Genomic DNA, 21,498 nt, shown 5'->3' with positions numbered 1-21,498 from the left:
ATGGAATGGGAATAATAAGAGACGTCTATGAAAATGTTGACCAGGATAAAATGATATTTATTAATCTCACAATGGGGACATTTGCATAAATGGCACGAGACACAAATCTGTAGCTTATTGGACTGTCTCAATGACTAAAGTTGTAATGATGAAAACAATGTAAAAAAAATATATATATATATATAATAATAATAATAATAATGAATGAATGCAAAAATAAATACAGAAATAAAAGTATCAAAAATGGCCAATCACAGGGCATGTGAACATTTACTCTCACATTCACACCTATGGACAATTTAGCATCTTCAATTAACCTAACAAGCATGTTTTTGGAAATTGTGAATATGGCAGGAAGTACCTGCAGAAAACATGCAAACTCCACACTTCCTAAAGGTTTACACTCATGGTCCACTTCATTAAGAACACTTGCTCAATCCAATCAGATCCAATAAACAAGCTACATCAACAATTCCTTGAAAACAACCAACTACTAATTTAACGTTTGTTATTGTGTTTGAAGTTTGCACTGATGGAGAAAAAATATTTTTTTCTGGCCTTTAACCTCATCCTGCCATGTAGCCTTTGACCTGAGCGATCATCAAATCAGTGTTCTCTATTCAGTTTAATAGTACTTTACAAAAGGGAGTAATGCTGAAAGAAAAGAAAAGAAAACTAAATCATTGCCAACCAAAAGATTTCCATACACACAAATGCATTGGGAACATAGCACATTCTATAGGCTGTTCAAAAGACAAAAAAAACAAAAAAGGCAAACTGTTGGTATTGTAATACGGAACCCCAGACAAGACACGGGGGGGTAAATTTTGTTAATTGTGGCCTCAATATGGATATAACATACTAAACTGTGGCTATGAAATAGGTATAATGTGTGCCCAAAACACAGCTGGTTAACCAAATCGAGCACACCTTCCCTAGAAAAGGAAAGGTGGAGGACATCGTGTTTGTGTATTGTAGTTTCTAGCGCTCCTTTTGCTTACCCAGACATCCAAGTTGTTCATGGGAATGATATCAAACCCTACAAGTTAGTACTTTGTGTCCACATCGTAGTTATGACCCACTCTTTGAGGTTTCCCCCCCCTTTCTGTCAGTTGGTTCCTCCTTACAGGCTGTGAAGGGAGGGGTTGGCAAGGAGGCAAGCACCTGGGGGGCTCTTGGTAACCAGCAGTCCTAAACTTTGCGGACCACGCCAGGAAGACCCCAAATCTTTCCATTGTCTTCGCTGCGCTGCATTAAGGTGTCACCCATATTGGATGCTGTTCCTAGTTGGGTGTTTTCGTGCTCTTTTTTTTTTTTTGCCCTGTAAGTTCCAGCATTTTCATATTCCTACTCCTTCATTGAGTCGCTGATTGTTCGCACGTTGTCTTTTCCCTACTTGTCAGTCGTGCTTTGATCATTAGCCTTTTACTTTTCTACTTTAATATAATTGCTTTTGTTTGTTAAGGAAGACATTGCCTGACCTAAAAAAAGAGATGACAATTTTGTCAGCTGATGTAAGGATCATCAATCCTTTTGGGTTGAGGGGCCACAGACACTGAACTACTACACTAAGACTGAAGCTTTGTGGCCCAAGCGTCGTGATAAAATGATGTTTCTCATACTATGGTGTTGGAGCCCATTTGTTGCATACCAGCAATCATGTTTCCAGAGCAGCATAAGATAAACTATTAAGAGATGACAGGCCCAATCCACAGACCTTGATCCAATGCCGTTCTGAGGTGAAACCATGAATTGTGGAGAAAATTGAGAAGTGTAGTCCAATCGTCCTTGGCTGAATAGCAGTTGACAGGTGCCTGAAGTTGGTCGACTCCATGCAACACGGATTGTGAAGCAATTCTCAGAAACAGTGGTTGCTCACTTCGTATGAGGTCATTGTTTCAAAGGAGAACAAAATATTCAAGCAGTTTATCCGGTAAACGGTTGTCCTTTTTTTTTTTTTTTTTTTTTTTTTTTAAATTACGATTCCTTTTTAAATTTCTGTAAAGGAATAACACATTTGATACATCTATTTATCTACCAATCTGCAGCTGCAAGAAAAAATAGTTGAACCAAATTAAGATGCTGTGGCATGACCTCGTGAGCGATTCACACCTGGCAGTTTAAGAATATTGCTGAACTGAAACAGTTCTGTAAAGAGTAATGGTCCCAAATTCCTCCTAAACGTTTTCCAGGTCTGCTCTGCAACTACAGGAAACATTTGGTTGAGGTTATTTCTCCTTTTAAACGCTGCAATTATTGTGAAGACAACTGTACATAGTTGTCAAAATTCAATGGATTATCGAATCGACACATCTGAAGCATCTTATTTGTGAGAGGGGATGAACATAAAAATCAAAGCAGATAAGATGTCCATCTCTGGCATCATGCTGACTCATCCCGATTGATAGTACTTTGCATCGTTTGATTAGGCCTGGGATTTGTGTTGTAATTGCCTTCTGCCTAAAGAATAAGCACCAAATACAGTCATACTTTGGTCATCATAAAATTGTAAGAACTTGAAAAAAATAAAAAAAAAAGTAAAATTTTTTACATTCTTAAATGTTACACAAGCGCAAACTTAATTTTGTTTAGTATTGATGACATGCAAAAACTGCAATGCCAGGTGAGCTTTATACATTCCACTCGGTCACAACGGAGTAAAAAGAAAAAAAAAAAATCCACTTAAATTTAAATTTATTTTTCACAATAAATGGATATGAATAATTTATTGACTCACATTGAAGTCCATTTCAAACTTGCACATCAATTAAAAAGAACCGCGTTCAAATAAAAATCTTCCCAATGTGAAAAAAAAAAAAAAAAAAAAAAAAACGATCACATATTCCAACGTTTCTCACCACATTGTCTCTTCAAGTGAGTTATAATACAAGTTTTGAGTTATTAGTACTTTAGTTTCCGGTGTCTTGTTGCTGGTGGAAATAATCCGCCAACCAGTAAATTGTCCATCTGTCCCAAAGCTAGATATAAGTTCAGTAGATCTTGTTGAACAGACCTTACGTCCTCGTGCCAAGGAGTCTCCAGAGTACTCAATCAATGAGCCGAATTCCTGGTAGACGTGTATTACAAAGAGCCTATCTGCTCCTTTTAAATATTCAGTGAAAAGCATAGAGCAAGAGGAGAACGGTGCAGACGCCAATCACAGTGCCGAGGATGAGGGAGTCCCGTCTCTTCCGGAGGTTGATTCGCTGGATGAGACTGTTGATGGCTGGGAAACGGTCTTGGAGAGCAAACAGTTAAGGACAATAAATACCGAGTGATCCTATTGAAAACAATTTATTAAAAAAAAAAAAAAAAAAAGGAAAGCAGCGTTGCACTGCTTTGGATATGAGATCAGCACAACTTTTGATTAAAGATTAGATTCTCGGCTTGCCACGTCCATTATAAGGGAGAGAAATGCCAACACGTTAAAAGGCAGACAAGTTGAGGCACCCCACACTCGAACAGAGTTATTTAAATGTAAGGTATAAACAGTGTGTGTCGTGGTTGGGAGTACAAAGTGTGTTTCTTTACACAAAAAAGGTGGGTTTTTTTTCTCTACTGCTGATTACTAGAGAACGCAAAAAGCTGGAAACAGGTTTGTTACATATATTATCACAAAATACAATATTCTGTGGGTTTAAATCAGGCAGTGTCTGCCAACTATCTACAAAGTTTAATGGAAATATGAGCTGTAGCTTCAGCATAATCCTGCTAAAGAATAAGTAATGCACAAATTAACCATCACGGGGAAACCAATACCGCTAGCTTTCAAGTTTGGCAGCGGTAAAAAGGATACTGGCCAGCGTGTTGACTCGGCTCTGTATGGATTTCAGCAAGCCCCTTTGGGATGTCATATTCTCCTTGGTCGCCATGGCAATGCTGCAAAAGACGAGCAAATGATATGGATAATATGAAAGGGAATCAGCACAAAACAATGGGGAATCCTACATTTTGTCCAAAATATGCATTTGTTAATTATTTGTTTAGTCTTTCCAAAGTTTCTTTTAGAGTTTTGAACGCCAGGAGGACGTACATGGGACCACCTTCCATTCCCAGTGAGGCAGCCTCTCTCGGGAGGCATGGAAACAATGTTGAGGAAATCATTTCCTACATCACAGTTGTTTCGCCACGTGGCAGGCACCTTTCAAGAGCAGCTTGTCAGAAAGCGTCGCACACACCAGCAGTGTCGTGTGAGGCCATGCGCCTCCCTGGGGGTGGAAGCTGCTGAGGGGGCAGTAAAGGCCCCCAAAGCAATGTGAAGGCGGCGATCATGTTCTCCTCAGTCAGGTACAAACTCTTGCTGACTGCAGCAACTTCCCACAGTCTTGCTTTCAATATGAACGACCGCGTGGAAATCAGAGCAGTCACCAATTGCAGTTTGAAAGCAAAAGGTGATCGGATGAAAAAGCTAGCTAGATAATACTCCGATGAAACCAGCATCATTAAGTTGTGTTAATTTAGGAAGAACAACCATTCCTGTTCACTGATTAAGACACATATTAAAACTGATTTACACTTGCACGTGCGTGTGTAGGAGTGTGTGCAGGATTTTTGCTATTTCAGTGACAAAGGCCACTAATCAAGACAGCTGGAGCAGTCAGTCCCAGAGGAGCCATCGTTGACCAGATCCAATATATTTGTAATTTCGGCAGGCCTGAGGGGAGGAAAAAGGAGGAGAGACGGGAGGAATGTATGACGCCTCGAGAAAAATGAAATGACAGGAGTTGTTTATTGCATCAAGGTAAAAGTGCAATTCATTATCACGGTGGACATTATTGAATGGCCAGCATTTAAAACCGGGATGGTATCACGACTCCCAGGCTTATCTGTACAGTGAGCAACTTGAGTCGGGTTTGATTAGATTCCAATAATAAAAATTTAAAAAACTTGGTTGGGCAATTCTACATTGTTGTACAAAACAGTTCTGTCACAGGGCTTACAGTGCCACCAGAAAGTATTCACACCACTTCACGTTTTTCACATTTTTCTATATTACACATATTCTGAAGCTGATTTGAGTATAGTTTTCTTTAAACAAATGAAAATAAAAAATAAATCTACATAAAATATCCCACAATGACAAAGTAAGTTGTTTAATTGACGCGCTGTTCGTCAGCTTGAGTTACCGTATTTTCACGACCATAAGGCGCACTTAAAAGTCTTACATTTTCTCCAAAATGAACGGGACGCCTTATAACGCGGCGCGCCTTATGTGTGCACCGAGTTCCAACGTGTAGAAATGTTGTTGTGTGATGAGCGCTCCGCTTGACTTATTTTTTGCATTTCCTGCCGACACGCTGCTTACACAGAGGAAAAGCGGACGTGGCTGAGGACAGGGGAAGGGTGCGTGAAGTAGGACGCTAAAGCCACGCCCCCAGTAGGTATATAGCGCCGGGGTGTTTTTTTTCTTCTTTTTTTTAAACCACTTGACTGACTGGGAGCATTTCCGGGGTGTGCATTGTGCAAAAGAACATCGGTTTGGCTAAGGACCCCCGAAAATGTCACCTACGAAGAGACACGCTTACGAAGCACAGTTTAAAACGCAAGCTATCAGTTACACGGAGGAACATGGGACTCGAGCAGCCGCGAGAGAATTCAAGATCCACGAATCCATGGTTCGCAAGTGGAGGAAGCAGGAAAACGAGCTTCGCCAAGTCAAGAAGACGAAGCTGAGTTTCCGCGGGAAAAAAAAGAAAAACAAAACATGGAAACAAGGTGAAGTGACCAGAGTTGGAAGACCAACTCGAGCAAAGAACAGCCGGGAGAAGCGTCTCTCCAGTCACCATTCGACTGAGTGCAATAACTCGGGGCTTGCCATCATTCTGGGAGGCTTGACGAACCGCTGGACATCCGTGTAAACAGGGCGTTCAAAGTGAAGATGTGAGCGGCGTGAACTGTAAATGGCGCTGGTGTGACTAGCCAAAAAGCTCAAGTTTCAGTCTTTTACATATCCATAGGGCTTCCTCCCAAAAATGTTTGGGCTTGTCAATATGCATTTTGGCAAATTCCACTCCTGTCAGTTTCAAGTTATTTCAGTCACCCTTGTGTTTTTCCTCTCTTTACCGATAGGACACCAAAAAATGTGTCCATGTGTGTGATATTGAGCCTGGGTTGACTCCTTGATGTGACAGCAGCAGAAAAGTAACACAATGGTGGATAATTATAGCGTGAGCTTCCGCATGTGGATGCAATTCAAGGTTCTTACCTTATTGTGTCATCCATCAGTCGGTCAGAACTACACATGAAAGGAAAGACATGGATATGTTAGTTAACACCCGGAAGCACTGTGGCAAAGAGCTATTTCTGGTGCTGACAAGCAGGCGTAATGAACATTTTAACTGCATTAAGTGAGAGACAATGTATCAATCAGGATAACTGCCACTTCTCAAGAGAAGCAAAGAGAAAAATCCTCTCATATGCACCTAGGGACACAGAGATCTTTAAAAAGAAAGAAAAATTAAAATTCAAAACCAAATTACAATAATGTCACTATGGCCTTGCTCAGACTCTAGTCATAGTCTATGATGTAATAAATTAGCCACTTTTCTAGCATATCAAATTAGTGATTGAACATAATTTTGGAGTGCTGTTGTGTGGATGTGATTGAGCAACAGTATATAACAGCAATATAAGGTATAATACCAACTTGAACAAAGTAGTGTTTGGAAACTCAAGCAAGATGTTTTTTGTTGAGTTTTTCCTGAAAATTTGCCATTTTGGAGGTGGGGGGGGGTTCTACCCAACAACGAAAATCTATAAAATATGAGGAAATACTGCCACTTTATAGTACAACTCATTACTTTCTCGACATCAACAATGCAGCGAATTTGGTCTCCAGTTCCGTCACTGACATCACACCACGACATGGTGGCGTATCGATTTTGGCGGTGAAAAAGGGGCGTTTCCAGGGCAATTATTTATCTGCAGATAGCTCCAAAATGGATTGATATTACTGGAAAATGACTGCCAGTTTCATTTTTCTGGAGCAAAAAATATAAAGATAACTTGTTATTGAACTATATAGGCCACCTATAGGTCCTTTAAGAGAAGCAAACAAGCCAGAACCGAACAGACTGTCTTCCATGGTTGATGGGCCACTTTCAGGAACTCTTCAAAGTCATGCTTAATGTGTGGTTTATGTTACCAGACTATTGCCATTTTGAGAGCAATTAAATGCTAAAGGCCTCTCCCATTTCAATACAACCTTACCCACAACAAACCATTAAAGACACTCAGAATCTTCAACTTTTACCTTAAAGATGAATAAGTTTACTGTTTGGCTAGCGTGCTACCAAGTTAGATCCAGGTGACAGAGCTTAGTTCTATACCGAGGGTGGAGAAAACAAGCCCCCTTTTAAAGTTACTATGAAACGAGAATCGATGCGTTTGGTCTTAAACCTTCCATCCATTTGCAATAATGTTTGTCCTCACAGGGGAGCTGAAGCATTATTCTAGCTGACTTTGACCAAGATGTTCGACATAAAACCACAGAATATATTGATGTGAGAGAATAATTGAAGGTTACTTTAAAGGTATTGTGTAGGAAACTGTACAAATTACATTTTATGTTGCCGCAGCATTAGTTGTATTCCTTGTTTATCATTATAGTCCACTTGAATTGGGAACAAGTGTGGCGAGTGATTGGACAGATCCGGCTGACAGTTGGCATCCACTCTGTGGTAATGCACATTACAGCCACCTATCGGACTGTAGGTGGAACAGTCTCGCATGTCACATCATTAATGTTCAGTCAAACTAGCTGTTGTATGTATACATTCTACGAAGTACCGCTGATGCTTAACGTTGTAAAACAATTGCAATAAACGTATAAATGTCAAGGGACTCATCCCCAGCAGAACCATCACACAAGTATTGCCCAACATGCTCCTGTGGCGTGTAGTCTCACTGACAGCGAACTTCATATTCCAAGTGTTCGGCAAGCTTCCCGTTTGCAAATTGGCAGTAAACTGAAATTCTGCTCTCTCTGTCACAATGAAATGTAAAATTTTTATGAGAACCCAATAACTTGATCTTAACTGGCACCCATTTCAAAGTCAAGGCTTATAGCCAAACTTCGCACAAATCGATTGCGGGTCATTGGTTAGCGCAAACTGGAAATAAAAAGCATGTGATTTGAGATGTACAAAGGCTATCAAAAAACAGACTGCCGACAACCATATTTATTTCTTAGGACTACCACCAAAATTTAGTCCAATCCCCTGGCTCAAGCCACGCCTGATGTGGAAATCAGGTATGCAGTTTTACTTATGCTGGTATCCAGTGCAGCCAAAAATATAACCTCACATTGTGTTCCATGAGAATATTCACATATATGCGACTTTCTATAGGACCACCTTTGAGCAGTTTTAAAAAGTGATCACACAAAAGCTGACAAACATATTTTCATGCAAGCTCATGTTCTCCTTTACTCAAAGCTTAAAGATGAGCATACAGTATTACATAAACCAAGAGAGATTTGTTGACTAATTATTTACAGAAACCTTCGGTAGAACACTCATAAGGCAAAAAATATCTATCTGCTGAAGGGAAACAATTTGTAAAAAGAAAACAGTCAGCAAATCATGCAATCTCTGCAGACCTGAGACTGCATCGGCAAAAGTGACCCGTGATGACAAGATTTAATTAATGTTGATTCCCAGATTCAAAGCTAATTAAAGTCCTTTACTGCACGCACCTTACAAAGAATAGTTCATGCACTGTAGAGCATTTTTGCATTGCATTGCTAAATTATTCACAATGAGACTTTGAGATGCAAAACTATGTCAGTTGTCAAAGGAGAAATGGAACTGAGGCAAAATCTATGAACGAGTACTGTTCTGAATTACAATTCATTAAACTAAATGGGGGATTTAAAAAAAAATACATGTACAGTGATGCTTCATTTATTGCAAGGTTTAGGTTGCGTACCACCCCCACAATAAGTGAAAGCCCTGATGTGGGGGCCATTTAATTTTTTGGTTTACAAATTAAGTGTATGAATCGCCCCAGTCCTACACTTATTAATCTTTCCCACACTCATATAAACGTCTACCATATTCTTATAAACATTCCTATACTCTTTAAAAAGTGTTTAACATACATAAAACCAACAACATTAAAAGAAATTATATTAGAGAACTCACTACGGAAGTTGAAGGTGATACAGATTTTGAATGTTCTGCACAGCCAGGAAAAGGACTACAGCTGTCACCCTTATATTCTTTTCGTCTTTCTTTGTGGACCGAAGATTCATTTACCTTGTGTATGAAATGGACTATATAAATAAATTTACCCTGCTTTGCTTGATGCCTTAGTAGCTGCTGACAACTACAAACGTTCTCCCTTCCTTCAACATGTCGAGAAGTTGAATCTTTTCAGCTCGTCAGCTGCTACCATCTACAATCATGGCGGCATCGCAGGACTTCAAACAACGTATTCCAATGATAAACAACAAGTCTATTTATCTTACATTTATTGATAAAGTAACGAAACACGGCTAGTGCGACAATGTGAAAACAGTAGCTGGCCCCTGCACGCACAGAGAAGCGATCCGTTCAAGACACTCAGCAATCTCGGCGCTCAGCACAACTAAACTCTTGTACAGGTATTCAGTGAAATGTGTTTTAATAAATTTTAAGATGTTTTTTTTGTTTTAGGCTCGAAAATGCTGATTTCACCACAATAATTGTTTTTTAATTCTATGAAGAAATCCCGTCAAAAATATAAATGTGATTTAAAAAAATATGCAATGCACTGAATCCCCAATAGGTGAACCGTGATATTACTGTATATGTATATCATGTATAACATTTTACAGGAAGACCCAAACTTAGCTTGTATGAAAACCTTTTGAAAAAAGTTGCTTGTGTTAATTTGGTAATTTATACAAAAGCAATTGTGAGGGAAGATGCGAAAAGGCTACTAGTGAATCTAATAGTGCTACATTGAACACGATTGAGCTGAACCTCGATAATACCAAAGTTATCCATTTTATGGGGCCATGACTGATTGCATACTTCGGGTCAATCTGTAAAAAACAATGTTGAAACCAGAGACATAAAAGCATTATTTTTGACAGGAAGTCCCTATCAGTGTGACCACCCCCATTAGTCTTTCTAGCATAAACCTTTAATGGAGCTGCACCTCCTTCCCTCTGGTTTATTAATGAACGCCCACCTTTATGGCGAAGAGATGGAAAAACAGATACAATGAATGGGAGTCACAGATATGAAGCACAGATTACGGCACAAAGATCGACAGCACTTAAAGAAAATTTAATAAGTGTGCAACATCACCGGCTAAACTAAATTAGTCCAGGTCAATCTTACTAAGGCTGACCGCCTGACAAACATGCCAGACTTCTATAACAGAAATTAGGTGAGGTGCTACAAGATAATTTAGAACAAGTTGAACAAAAACTGTGAAGTACAACCCTAATTCCAATGAAGTTGGGACGTTGTGTTAAACAAATAAAAACAGAATACAATGATTTGCAAATCATGTTCAATTGTTTAATTGAATACACTACAAAGACAAGATATTTAACGTTCAAACTGATAAACGTGACTTAACTTAACTTAGAATTTTATGGCTGCAACACGTTCCGAAAAAGCTGGGAGAGGTGGCAAAAAAGACTGAGAAAGTTGAGGAATGCTCATCTAACATCCCACAGGTGAACAGGGAATTGGGAACAGGTGGGTGCCATGATTGGGTATAAAAGGAGCTTCCCTGAATTGCTCAGTCATTCACAAGCAAAGATGGGGAGAGGTTCACCTGTTTGCGAACAAGTGCGTGATAAAATAGTCGAACAGTTTAAGGACAATGTTCCTCAACGTACAATTACAAGGAATTTAGGGATTTCATCATCTACGGTCCATACTAACATCAAAAGGTTCAGAGAATCTGGAGAAATCACTGCATGTAAGCGGCAAGGCCGAAAACCAACATTGAATGCCCGTGACCTTCGATGCCTCAGGCGGCAATGCATAAAAAACTGACATCAATGTGTAAAGGATACCACCACATGGGCTCAGGAACACTTCAGAAAACCAATGTCAGTAAATACAGTTCGGCACTACATCCGTAAGTGCAACTTGACACTCTACTATGCAAACCAAAAGCCATTTATCAACAACACCCAGAAACGCCGCCGTCTTCTCTGGGCCCGAGCTCATCTAAGATGGACTGATGCAAAGTGGAAAAGTGTTCTGTGGTCCGATGAGTCCACATTTCAAATTGTTTTTGGAAATTGTGGACGTTGTGTCCTCCGGGCCAAAGAGGAAAAGAACCATCCGGACAGTTTTGGGCAGAAAGTTCAAAAGCCAGCATCTGTGATGGTATGGGGCTGTCTTAGTGCCAATGGCATGGGTAACGTACACACCTGCAAATGCACCATTAATGCTGGAAGTTACATACAGGTTTTGGAGAAACATATGCTGCCATCCAAGCAACGTCTTTTTCATGGACGCCCCTGCTTATTTCAGCAAGTCAATGCCAAACCACATTCTGCACGTGTTACAACAGCGTGGCTTTGTAGTAAAAGAGTGCGGATATTAGACTGGCCTGCCTGCAGTCCAGACCGGTCTCCCATTGAAAATGTGTGGCGCATTAGGAAGCGTAAAATAAGACAACAGAGACCCCGGACTGTTGAATAGTTGAAGCTGTACATCCAGCAAGAAAGGGAAATAATTCCACCTACAAAGCTTCAACAATGTGTGTCCTCAGTTCCCAAACGTTTATTGAATGGTGTTAAAAGAAAAGGTGATGTAACACAGTGGTAAACATGACCCTGTCCCAGCTTTTTGGGAACGTGTTGCAGCCAAGTTAATGATTATTTGCTAAAAACAATAAAGTTTATCAGTTTAAACATTAAATATATTGTCTTTGTAGTCTATTCAATTAAATATAGGTTTAACATGATTTGCAAATCATTGTATTCAGTTTTTATTTATTTTTAACACAACGTCCCAACTTTATTGGAATTGGGGTTGTAATCCAACTCTGATTCATAGTGCATAATCTGTGCTATACAAGTGCGACTTGGGCTACTAATACATTTTAGACATTCAACCCTAACCCTTAAAGCATTATTTCCTATGCAATGGTCCTAATAGTATCAAGTGTCAATCAATCAATCAAGTGTAACTTAATGTACGTCTTCACTCTCCTATTTCCTCATCCATCCATGGTGGGGGGGAAGCTCTGTAATATGGGCTGTGGTTCAGTGGGATAATTTCATTTGTCAGAATCCTGATGAGATGTACTGGGCTAGCATGCATAGGAGGAAGTGCTTCCATTTCTTTGTGTGTCATAGTGTCTATTCAACAATCCAATAGACTGTTACAGGAAAGCTAGTTTACAATAGAAAGTCATTACAATATTGTGCAAGTGTCTCATTTGGCACTCATTTAAGTGTGTGCACACCCCACTGAGATCCAATTTTGTCATCCTCATAGGTTGCTTCTCTCACACACATGCTGATCCCTCTAATTTTACCCTTTGCCAGTAGTGAGCCTTCAGGGCCAACATGCTTTCTCTGCTGGGCTAAACACTACCGCCAGACCCTTCAGAATCAGGAGTGCAGGCCGATGCAACCTAAACTACATTAACAGTGGGAGTGTTCCATTAACTGCGATCTGCCCATGCTAAGACATTTAATAACCAGCGCCTCTGGTAAGTATGATGTATTTCATGTCAGTGTTTTCTTTTTGTCATGTTATTGGATAATATTTTGCAGTGCTCCAGATGATGTACGTGGCACAGTTGTGTGCTATATTTCTATAATATTGATGGCTTCTATAACTGTGACTTGATAGTGGTGGTATTAAGAGGTGGATAAAGTCAGGTAATTCTGAGGTACGACATGCTCAGCCTGAGCCCACCACTGCCTTTTGATCCAACTGAGCTATGCTTGAGATGCAGAAAAACACAAAGCATCAACTTGTCTTACATAAGAGAATTGAACAGGAACTTACTTTCTCAGATGCTCATGTTCCTTCAGAAACAGCTCTGTTCTTCTGTTGTTGACACCAGAACCACTTTTATACATTCTAAAAAGCAGAAGAAGAGAAGAAACACATACAGGTTAAAATAAAGACAACAAACAATTTAAAACTGTTTGCGCAGAAGACTGGTTTTATTGTTTTAAGTAATGAAGTAATGACAAAATCCATGCATGCCCTCTAAGTCAAAGGCATGGAACAGATGCTTAAATCCCTAAACATCTCTCTGAGACTTCCAAAGACACATTAGGCTGACTGTGGCACTACCAAGAGTAATTTCCTGTTGCCACAGGGTGATGCTTTGAATAATTAAGGAAAGTGGCGTGTGAATCGCTTCAGGGTGGGGTTGAGAATCTTATTGAAGCTCTGACTTTCTGAATCTTTAACGGTGAACCCTCAAATTATAACTCAAAATCTCTTCATCAAACAGTGGAATAGTAAATGGTGCTTTGCAACATATCACGTACTCTACAGCTACAACTCAATCTTACATTAACATTGTGAATTCCCATTTTGGCATAACTTTTGTGTCGATCGGTTTCTATACAATAGAAGGCGCCAATACCACAGCATTTCCTTTCATCTCTTTTCCATTAAAAGCCTTTCTGCGGTTCACTGGTAGAAAGGCTTTAATGTGAAGCAGCAGCGAGAGGAAACGTCCACTTGCATAAGCCGCGACTTAAAACAACAAACGAATGGTTCCACAGAGAGAACTATAAAAATTCAGAAGAGTCATACAGATGGAAAATAACTGCAACACTACATAGCTGATTGTGCAAGCTTTTTAAATTTAAACTCCTTCTACCCTGGGATGAAACATACAGTATACAGCAACTACAAATTGGAATTGTCTTAACTGAATGTGAAGGTTGAGAAACAGTCAAGGACCAGACACAATGGAACCTTAGAATTCCTACACCTGAGTTCATATATTTTGAAACCTACTAATATTGCAAGTCATGTGAGACTTCAGTTTAAAGGACTATCTCCACGCAAAGTATGTTTTGCTTTTAGTGATACCACCCCAGAAATGTACTGATGGCAAAGAATCTATATGATGATGACCATCAAGGTGAAAATGCAATTTACTGCAATGTTGAGCAGAGAAAAACAGTAACTTGACAAAAAGGCAATCAAGCCTCGACCACCTTGACGTTACGTGTCCCTGCAGTTAAGAAAGATGGAGCCTTGTGCCTTGGTCTCTTATGCAAATTAGCCATGCATTTGGCCATTTCATACACACATCTTTGTCCAGGCTGCTTAGTACAACATGGCTAAATCGACAACAATAATAAGAGAATGAATTCCATCCATCCATATTCTTCCGCTTATCGGTTGTCGGATTGCGGGGGCAGCAGCTTCAGGAGGTAAGCCCAGACTTCACTCACCCCAGCCACTTCGTCCACCTCTTCCAGGGGGATCCCAAGGAGTTCCCAGGCTAGCCAGGACACTGTCTCTCCAACTTGTCATGCGTCTTCCCCATGGCCATTTCCTGGTGGGACGTGTCCAGAACACCTCACCAGTGAGCATCATAACCAGATGCCTATCTCTAAGGGAGAGGCCCGACACCCTGCGGAAACACATTGTCGCCGCTTACATCTGCAATGATTTTTTCTCTGACACGACACACACCCTGTTTTACAGGGACCAAACAACCCGCATCAGGGTGTACGGTATGCCATACGTGTGTAAATCCCACCACAGGGCTCCCCAAGGGACACAGTCAAATGCTTTCTTCAAATCCACAAAGCACAAACTGGATGGACAAATTCTCATGCACGCTCCAGGAATCTGTTGAGTGCGCAAAGCTGGTCCACCGTTTCACAGCCGGGACAAAAACCACACTGCTCCTCCTGAATGTGAGATTTGAATTCCCGACTGACCCTTCTCTCCAAAACCCCTGAATAGAACTTGCCAGGGAGGCTGAGCCGCATATGTAGGTGGAACTATCTATGTAGTTGAACTCACGCTCCAGTCCCCCTTCTTAAAAAGGGTGACAATCACCGCAGTCCATCAAGGCAGCCTCACAACATCCAAGGCCTTTATGAATTTTGGGCAGATCTAATCCTCCACCGGGGCTCTGCCAACGATGAGCTTTTTAACTACCTCAGGGACCTTTGTTTTACTTTGCTGTCTGCAGCCAGGTCGGCATTGCAAATGAGAATCTGTTCTCAATTACCTTACCTGGATAAATACAAGTTAAATAATTAATATAAAACCTCACTCACAGAGACAGGAGAGCCCACCTCAGAGTCCCAAGACTCTACTTTGTCATAAGACTTCGGGCTTCAAAGTATTTTCCCCAGCAACTCACAACGTCCCGACTCAAAGTCAGCAGCGCCCCATTCCCACTATATACAGTGTTGGTGGTGCACCAATTTCCTATCATGAGACGCCGTATGGTAAACCCGAATCCCACGCACAAGTTTTTACCTCAAAGCTGAATTTCGTTTGGCCAGCCATTACCCATAAGCTGCCTCCAGAGTCCCACAGGCATAAAAGGCCCGATAGCAGCTAGCAAGCGACCTTGTGCTTGACAGCATCCCTCACTGCCGTTGTCCCACAACAGCTTTGGAGCTTGCTGCCTTCAAAAGGTACTGACCACCTATCAGCCACATCGCCGGTCGTCTCAACAATGAAGGCACGAAACATGGCACACTCGGACTCAAGTTCTGTCAGGGCAGTTGAAATTCCTTCTGACACAGGACTCTGCCACATATCCCCAATAGACCCTCCCGATATGTTTGGGTCTGCCAGGTCGGACTGCCATCTTCCTCCACCATCGGAACCACCAATTAGTGATCAGTTGACAGTTCCGCCGCTCTCTTCACCCGTTTGTCCTAGACATGCGGCCGCAAAGCCGATGCCACAACCACAAAGTCGATCAGCGAACTGTGGCCGAGGGTGTCCTAGTGCACATATGGGCAGTGGACACCCTTAGATTTGAACATGGTGTTTATTATGGACACAAAAGTCCAATAACAGAACACCACATGGCTTCAGTGTCACTGTCATTGCCCACGTGATCACTGACATTCCTCAGCAGAATGAGGGAGTCCCCAGCGGGACTGCTCTCGCGCACCCCCTCCAAGGACTCCAAAAAGGATGGGCACTCTGAGCTGCTGTTTGGTGTGAAACAAAAAGATAACTTCAGCTTTGATAGTAACTATTCAGGATTCTACATTTGCATATAGCAGTTAACAGTAGATGAATGACGATTGAAAGGCATAGACAACATTGTATAGGACACAACGAAAATATTTCTTGCATGCAAATTCTTAATAGCACTACCATAATACAATTATAAAGAGGGCTCTCCCTTAGTGAATTTTAGTGGATGGCTTATTATACCAATCACACAGTAAACATCACACACCCATTCCTGTGTTGCAACTCATTTATCAGCAGCAGTTAACAGCTGCTGGCTACCGAGCTCTCATTGGTTTCTGGTCATTTAAGTCACCCCCACCCTCACACGGAAAAAGAGCAAAATAAAGAACAGAGGAGGCCGTTGGAGGGGGTGGCAAAAAAACAAGTATGTAAGCAGACACCGTATAGCAAAAGGCACCCATTTCATTCCCGGTATTCCACCCAAAGGTGCTGAATGGAAATACAGTACAACAGTGCGCTCACTGTAGTAGGACCATCCAAGCAGCAGGGATGAAGCAAGGCTTTTTAAAAGGGCGCCGATGCTCAATTATTTGCCGCTGACAATAAGAGCAGGAACAGGAGTCTGAGTTCTTCTCTGCTTCATTTTGCTCACATGAATGGAACAGCAATATGCACAGTTTCAGTATTTTGGAATAAGGATCAACAACATGTCGTGCAAGATGCAGAATGTGTTGTTTGCATATATGAGAGTGTGACTATTTTATAATTCATATGAGCACTGTTACACAAAAATCTCAAGTAAACTGTATCTGAAGATCTCTAGTGCCCCCTGTCTGTCCAAATAATAGCTGCAGCCAGCGCATCCCTTCAACTATCCATTTTCTTATCCTTATGAGGAGTTGCAGGTGAGCTCGAGCCTATCCCAGCAGATTTTGAGTAACAGGCGGTATACACCCTGAACTGGTGGCCAGCCAATCGCAGGGCACAATAACAAACATTCACACTCAAATACATATTCTTCAATTTTTTTTTCCTGATAAATTTAAATGTTACAAAAGGATGGCGCTCCCGACTGAATCTCTGGAGCTCAGCCACAGTGATCTTTGGGTTCTCCTTTACCTCTCTCACCAAGGCTCTTCTCCCCCGATTGCTCAGTTTGGCCGGACGGCCAGCTCTAGGAAGGGTTCTGGTCGTCCCAAACGGCTTCCATTTAACGATTATGGAGGCCACTGTGCTCTTAGGAACCTTAAGTGCAGCAGAATTTTTTTTGTAACCTTGTCCAGATAAGTGCTTTGCCACAATTATGTCTCTGAGCTCTTCACGCAGTTCCTTTGACCTCATGATTTTCATTTTCTCTGACATGCACTGTGAGCTGTAAGGTCTTATATAAACAGATGTGTGGCTTTCCTAATCAAGTCCAATCAGTACAATCATACACAGCTGGACTCCAATGAAAGTGTAGAACCATCTAAAGGATGATCAGAAGAATATGGACAGCACCAGAGTTAAATATATGAGTGTCACAGCAAAAGGTCTGAATACTTATGGCTGTGTGATATTTCAGTTTTTCTTTTTTAATAAATCTGCAAGAATTTCAACAATTCAATTTTTTTGTCAACATGGGGTGCTGTGTGTACATTAATGAGGGAAAAAATGAACTTAAATGATTTTAGCAAATGGCTGCAATATAACAGAGTGAAAAATTTAAGGGGGTCTGAATACTTTCTGGATCCACTGCAAATGGACCATAATACATATTTTCACAACAGTGGAACATGACCAGCAAAGCCTAATGATGTTTTACTTACTCAATGTCCTTTCTGACAGATCCTAATAGGTCTTCCCGTTCCCGAATGGCTAAGAAATTTCCTTTGGTTTTGTGGAATTCATGTGTGTAATCCTGGGATGAGAAAATGAAGAGACAGTGTAAGGACAAGGAATAACATAATTAAATTATGTATATGTTTATGGATACGAGAATGGATTTAATTAAGCTGTTCAACCCAACTAATTAGGAAGATGATGAACAAATTGGCATACCTGTAGGATGTCTCTGTGTCTCTGGAGAGTGTGCATGAGTGCGGCATTCAGAGAAGCGGTGCCCGGGGCACTGGTGTACTCCGCCATCTTGTCATTTACCGTCGTCAGCTGACAAAGACATAGCAGGATCAGAAATATGGATATATCAAAACATAGGTCAAGCAAAAACTAACATGATGATAGACGTGGAGTTATAGCCTAGTACCAATCAGGGCAAAGCTGTTACCCATATTCAAATTAGGAGAACAGCAATCCCATCAAAGTTTATTTACATATCGAATACTAAATGTGAAATCCAGGACTATTGGACCAAGTAGAATAGCTTGAAAAAGGGAATTTCCCACCCAAATGATCTTGCAAACCCAATTAAAGGACCAAGATTATTGGGGGTGGGGGAATAAAAATAGGTGTGGCGTGGGACCTTTAAATACAGTTTCATCAATACCTTAAATACAAAAAAATACTAATTCCAAAATATAGTAAATAACCAGGGATCCCGTTTGATGTGCGTCCCGCGTCTGAGAAGCGTAAAAATTAGAAGGAAGGCATGAAGCTTATTCATTCTGCGTCTGTAGACACGTGGTTTAAGATCCGCCATACATATTTATGTGTGTGTGCGTGTGTGTATAAGTTAACTGTTGATAAACCATAAGTACAGCAGCACACTATCAATATTCAGGCAGCATTTTCAGTGTCATTGGATTAAAAGGTGAAGGTCCACTACGTTTTAAATTTCCATTTTCATATTCCATCCATCACAGTCCAGCAGCTCATGGGCAGGCCTTATTTTACATTTGATTTATCCTTTATTTAACCAGGTAAAAGCTTACAGAGAGACAAAAATGTGTTTTTCAAAAGCCAAGAGGCAGCAGAAATTACACAGTACATAACATGATGACATTCATACAATAAATAAAAATAAAGACTGAACATAACAATATTAAAATTATTTTAACTGTGAAAATCTTTTTCCCCAACTGCATTTAAGTTATAGCGAAAATTTTCAGTTGTTTCCTGTCATTTAGTTGCCATGTAAATTCTCCAAATTGCCGAAAGTTTGTTATGATTGTTATTAATGATCATTTTGATGGTCACAGACAATTCACTTACTTTGGCCAGGACCTGCTCCATCTCCACTGACATGGTGTCAAACATCCTGTCCTGTGTGGAGTTATTTAGCAACGGTGTGGTGTCAGACCTAGAGGAAGGAACGACATGTACAAAAAAATATGAATTGAATAGCTGATGTTATTTGGTATTTTTTCAATGTTGCCTAGAATTAAATTAAAGCATTAAATTATTCCTAAAATAAAGTGTTATGTAGAGAATCTTTATGTGGCAAAAAAGGTTAAACTCACACATTCTTAATGAGTGTATTGTGGACTGGGAAATCTCACAGGCACTGTGACCAAATACTGCTGTACTGCAATATTTGCATGTATCCTTACAATGGTATGTAAATATGACCTTGATTATATCACTAATCGTTTGGTGATTCTCAATAGTAAATGGGTCTATGTGCACAGTTCAATTAACAGTTAAATCGCTTGCTGAAGCAAGTGATTTTATTTAAAATGGGCTATGTGAAAAGATATGTGCTTAAGTTTTGGGGAAATTGATCAAAACACAATTCACAATCAGAAGAAAAAAATAAGGGAAACTAATTCTGCTGAACTCTCAAGGCACATTCCTGCACCTAATTGAATGAGTCACATTGACACATTTTGAGATATTCATTAAGTGCAGTAAACGGTAGGTCTTGAGTCAAACACGAGCAAAAACATAACTCCTGCAATGTGTTGAAACTGCGTGGGAAACAATATATATATTATGCTCTAAATTCCAAAAAGTGTGAGCTGGTGTGTTACTTGGTTGAGAACTGGACCTCACATTTTAAACTAGATGGAACTAACAAAATCAGAGTAAAATGTAGCCTCGTTAGCCCCAGTAGTCAGTAATTATGGCGCATCCGCGACCACAGCAGGAGCCACATTGACACGTCACAACAGTGTAAACACATGGGAGTACATCTACTATTTATATCCATAACAATTTCCCTACAAGGCAGATGATTGTGGCGCATCATTGTGATCTTACGTGTCTCCTCGCCGTGCATCCCTGGAACTGTTGTAGGTGGTACACAGTTTACTGAAGGAAACCAACTTCAGGTCCAGTTCATTCTCCAACTGCCTGGCCTGTTTTCGTAGATCTAAAACACATGACAGGCACAACAACTCGTGTCAAAGTCAACGCCACCTAGCTTGGGCCGGTAGAACATAGACAGCCAAGTCAAGTTCATCACATCTTCGAAGGGAATGTTTTGCGTTATTAAACACAAAATATTAGCTTCGAATGAGCGTGACAACCCGTAAAACAAATGTGTTGATGCGATGACGTGAAGTTACTTAGCGCTTGGTTAGCTAGCTTGTGGGCAGCCAGGATACGAGACACGTAAACACGACACATTGGAGTGCACACAGACTAACAACCAAATGGATGTTAACACTACAGAATGATAGGGTAAACTTTTGACATTCGAGTGAAATTTTAATCGCTTACCTTCCCAATAGCTACTGCTTCCCATTCCTGCCATCTTTGTTTTGTCTGAGACGTCACCAACTTCCGGGATTCGCCAACAGAGGACCAACCACCACGATTCAAATATTTTATGTCGCCCTCTGTCGACCTTTTCTTGTAGGACATCCCACAATGATTGAGCAGGAGTGAACTGTTTCCATAGTAAAGTAAATTATATCTTCTGCCATCTTGTGGAAGAGCATTTGATTGCTCGGCCTGCCATTATACGTATATGCCATAGATAGATGAACGATACATTATGTAGAGTAAATAATTTTCAGCCCAATTAGGGGTATTTGGATAATGTCCCACGGCACAGCCTTAATTAGACTTTGACGGTAAGCAGTGATTCCCAACCAGTGTCACAGCACACTGGTTGGGAATCACTGCTTACTATGCTACTCTAAACAAGCTTTCACTGTGTGATTTAGCACTGAAATATTGATTCTGCCAGATGTTTAAACTGATGTTAAAGACACACCACTCATTCATTTTGTTTTGTCCTCAATACTAAATGAAATAATCTCTCCTATTACATTATGATCCAAACCACTTTGGGTATTTTTAACTTGGGACAACAATGATGAAAATTTCCATTCTTTAGTATCAAAAAATGTCTTGACATTAGGCAAACTGCAATACTGTTACAAGATCTTTGTGCATCACTTCAACAGCCCCAGAAACTATTCTTTAGCCAACACTAAAATGGTCAGCAGTTGTGATCCATGGGTTTGTGCACATTAGCATAATTAATCAACTGACTTCTGTT

At 40.5% G+C, this 21,498-nt stretch overlaps 1 protein-coding gene across 1 annotated transcript; it reads right to left on the bottom strand.

Moving 5' to 3' along the window:
• Positions 1-36: 36 nt before the first annotated feature.
• gosr1 (golgi SNAP receptor complex member 1) lies at positions 37-20,778 on the bottom strand. Its single transcript, XM_061680777.1, has 9 exons — positions 20,712-20,778; positions 20,250-20,361; positions 19,263-19,350; positions 18,153-18,260; positions 17,921-18,012; positions 12,975-13,049; positions 6,206-6,235; positions 3,797-3,879; positions 37-3,238 (listed from the first exon to the last, which is right to left on the bottom strand). The coding sequence occupies exons 1-9, from the start codon at positions 20,743-20,745 to the stop codon at positions 3,114-3,116; spliced, it is 747 nt and encodes a 248-aa protein (XP_061536761.1). The 5' UTR covers positions 20,746-20,778; the 3' UTR covers positions 37-3,113.
• Between the last annotated feature and the right edge of the window lie 720 nt (positions 20,779-21,498).

Source organism: Phycodurus eques, chromosome 7, assembly GCF_024500275.1.
Source record: "Phycodurus eques isolate BA_2022a chromosome 7, UOR_Pequ_1.1, whole genome shotgun sequence".
In the NCBI taxonomy this organism is placed as follows: Eukaryota; Metazoa; Chordata; class Actinopteri; order Syngnathiformes; family Syngnathidae; genus Phycodurus; species Phycodurus eques.
The sequence above is the reverse complement of the archived record's forward strand: the minus strand, read 5'-3'. Positions and strand labels throughout refer to the sequence as shown.

Excerpts from the sequence above, each read along its gene's own strand:
- gosr1 (XM_061680777.1), bottom strand. The coding sequence starts at position 20,745 with ATGGCAGGAATGGGAAGCAGTAGCTATTGGGAAG. Across the intron at positions 20,362-20,711 it reads AAGCAGTAGCTATTGGGAAG|ATCTACGAAAACAGGCCAGG; the intron begins GTAAGCGATTAA and ends CATGTGTTTTAG. Across the intron at positions 18,013-18,152 it reads GACACAGAGACATCCTACAG|GATTACACACATGAATTCCA; the intron begins GTATGCCAATTT and ends TTCTCATCCCAG.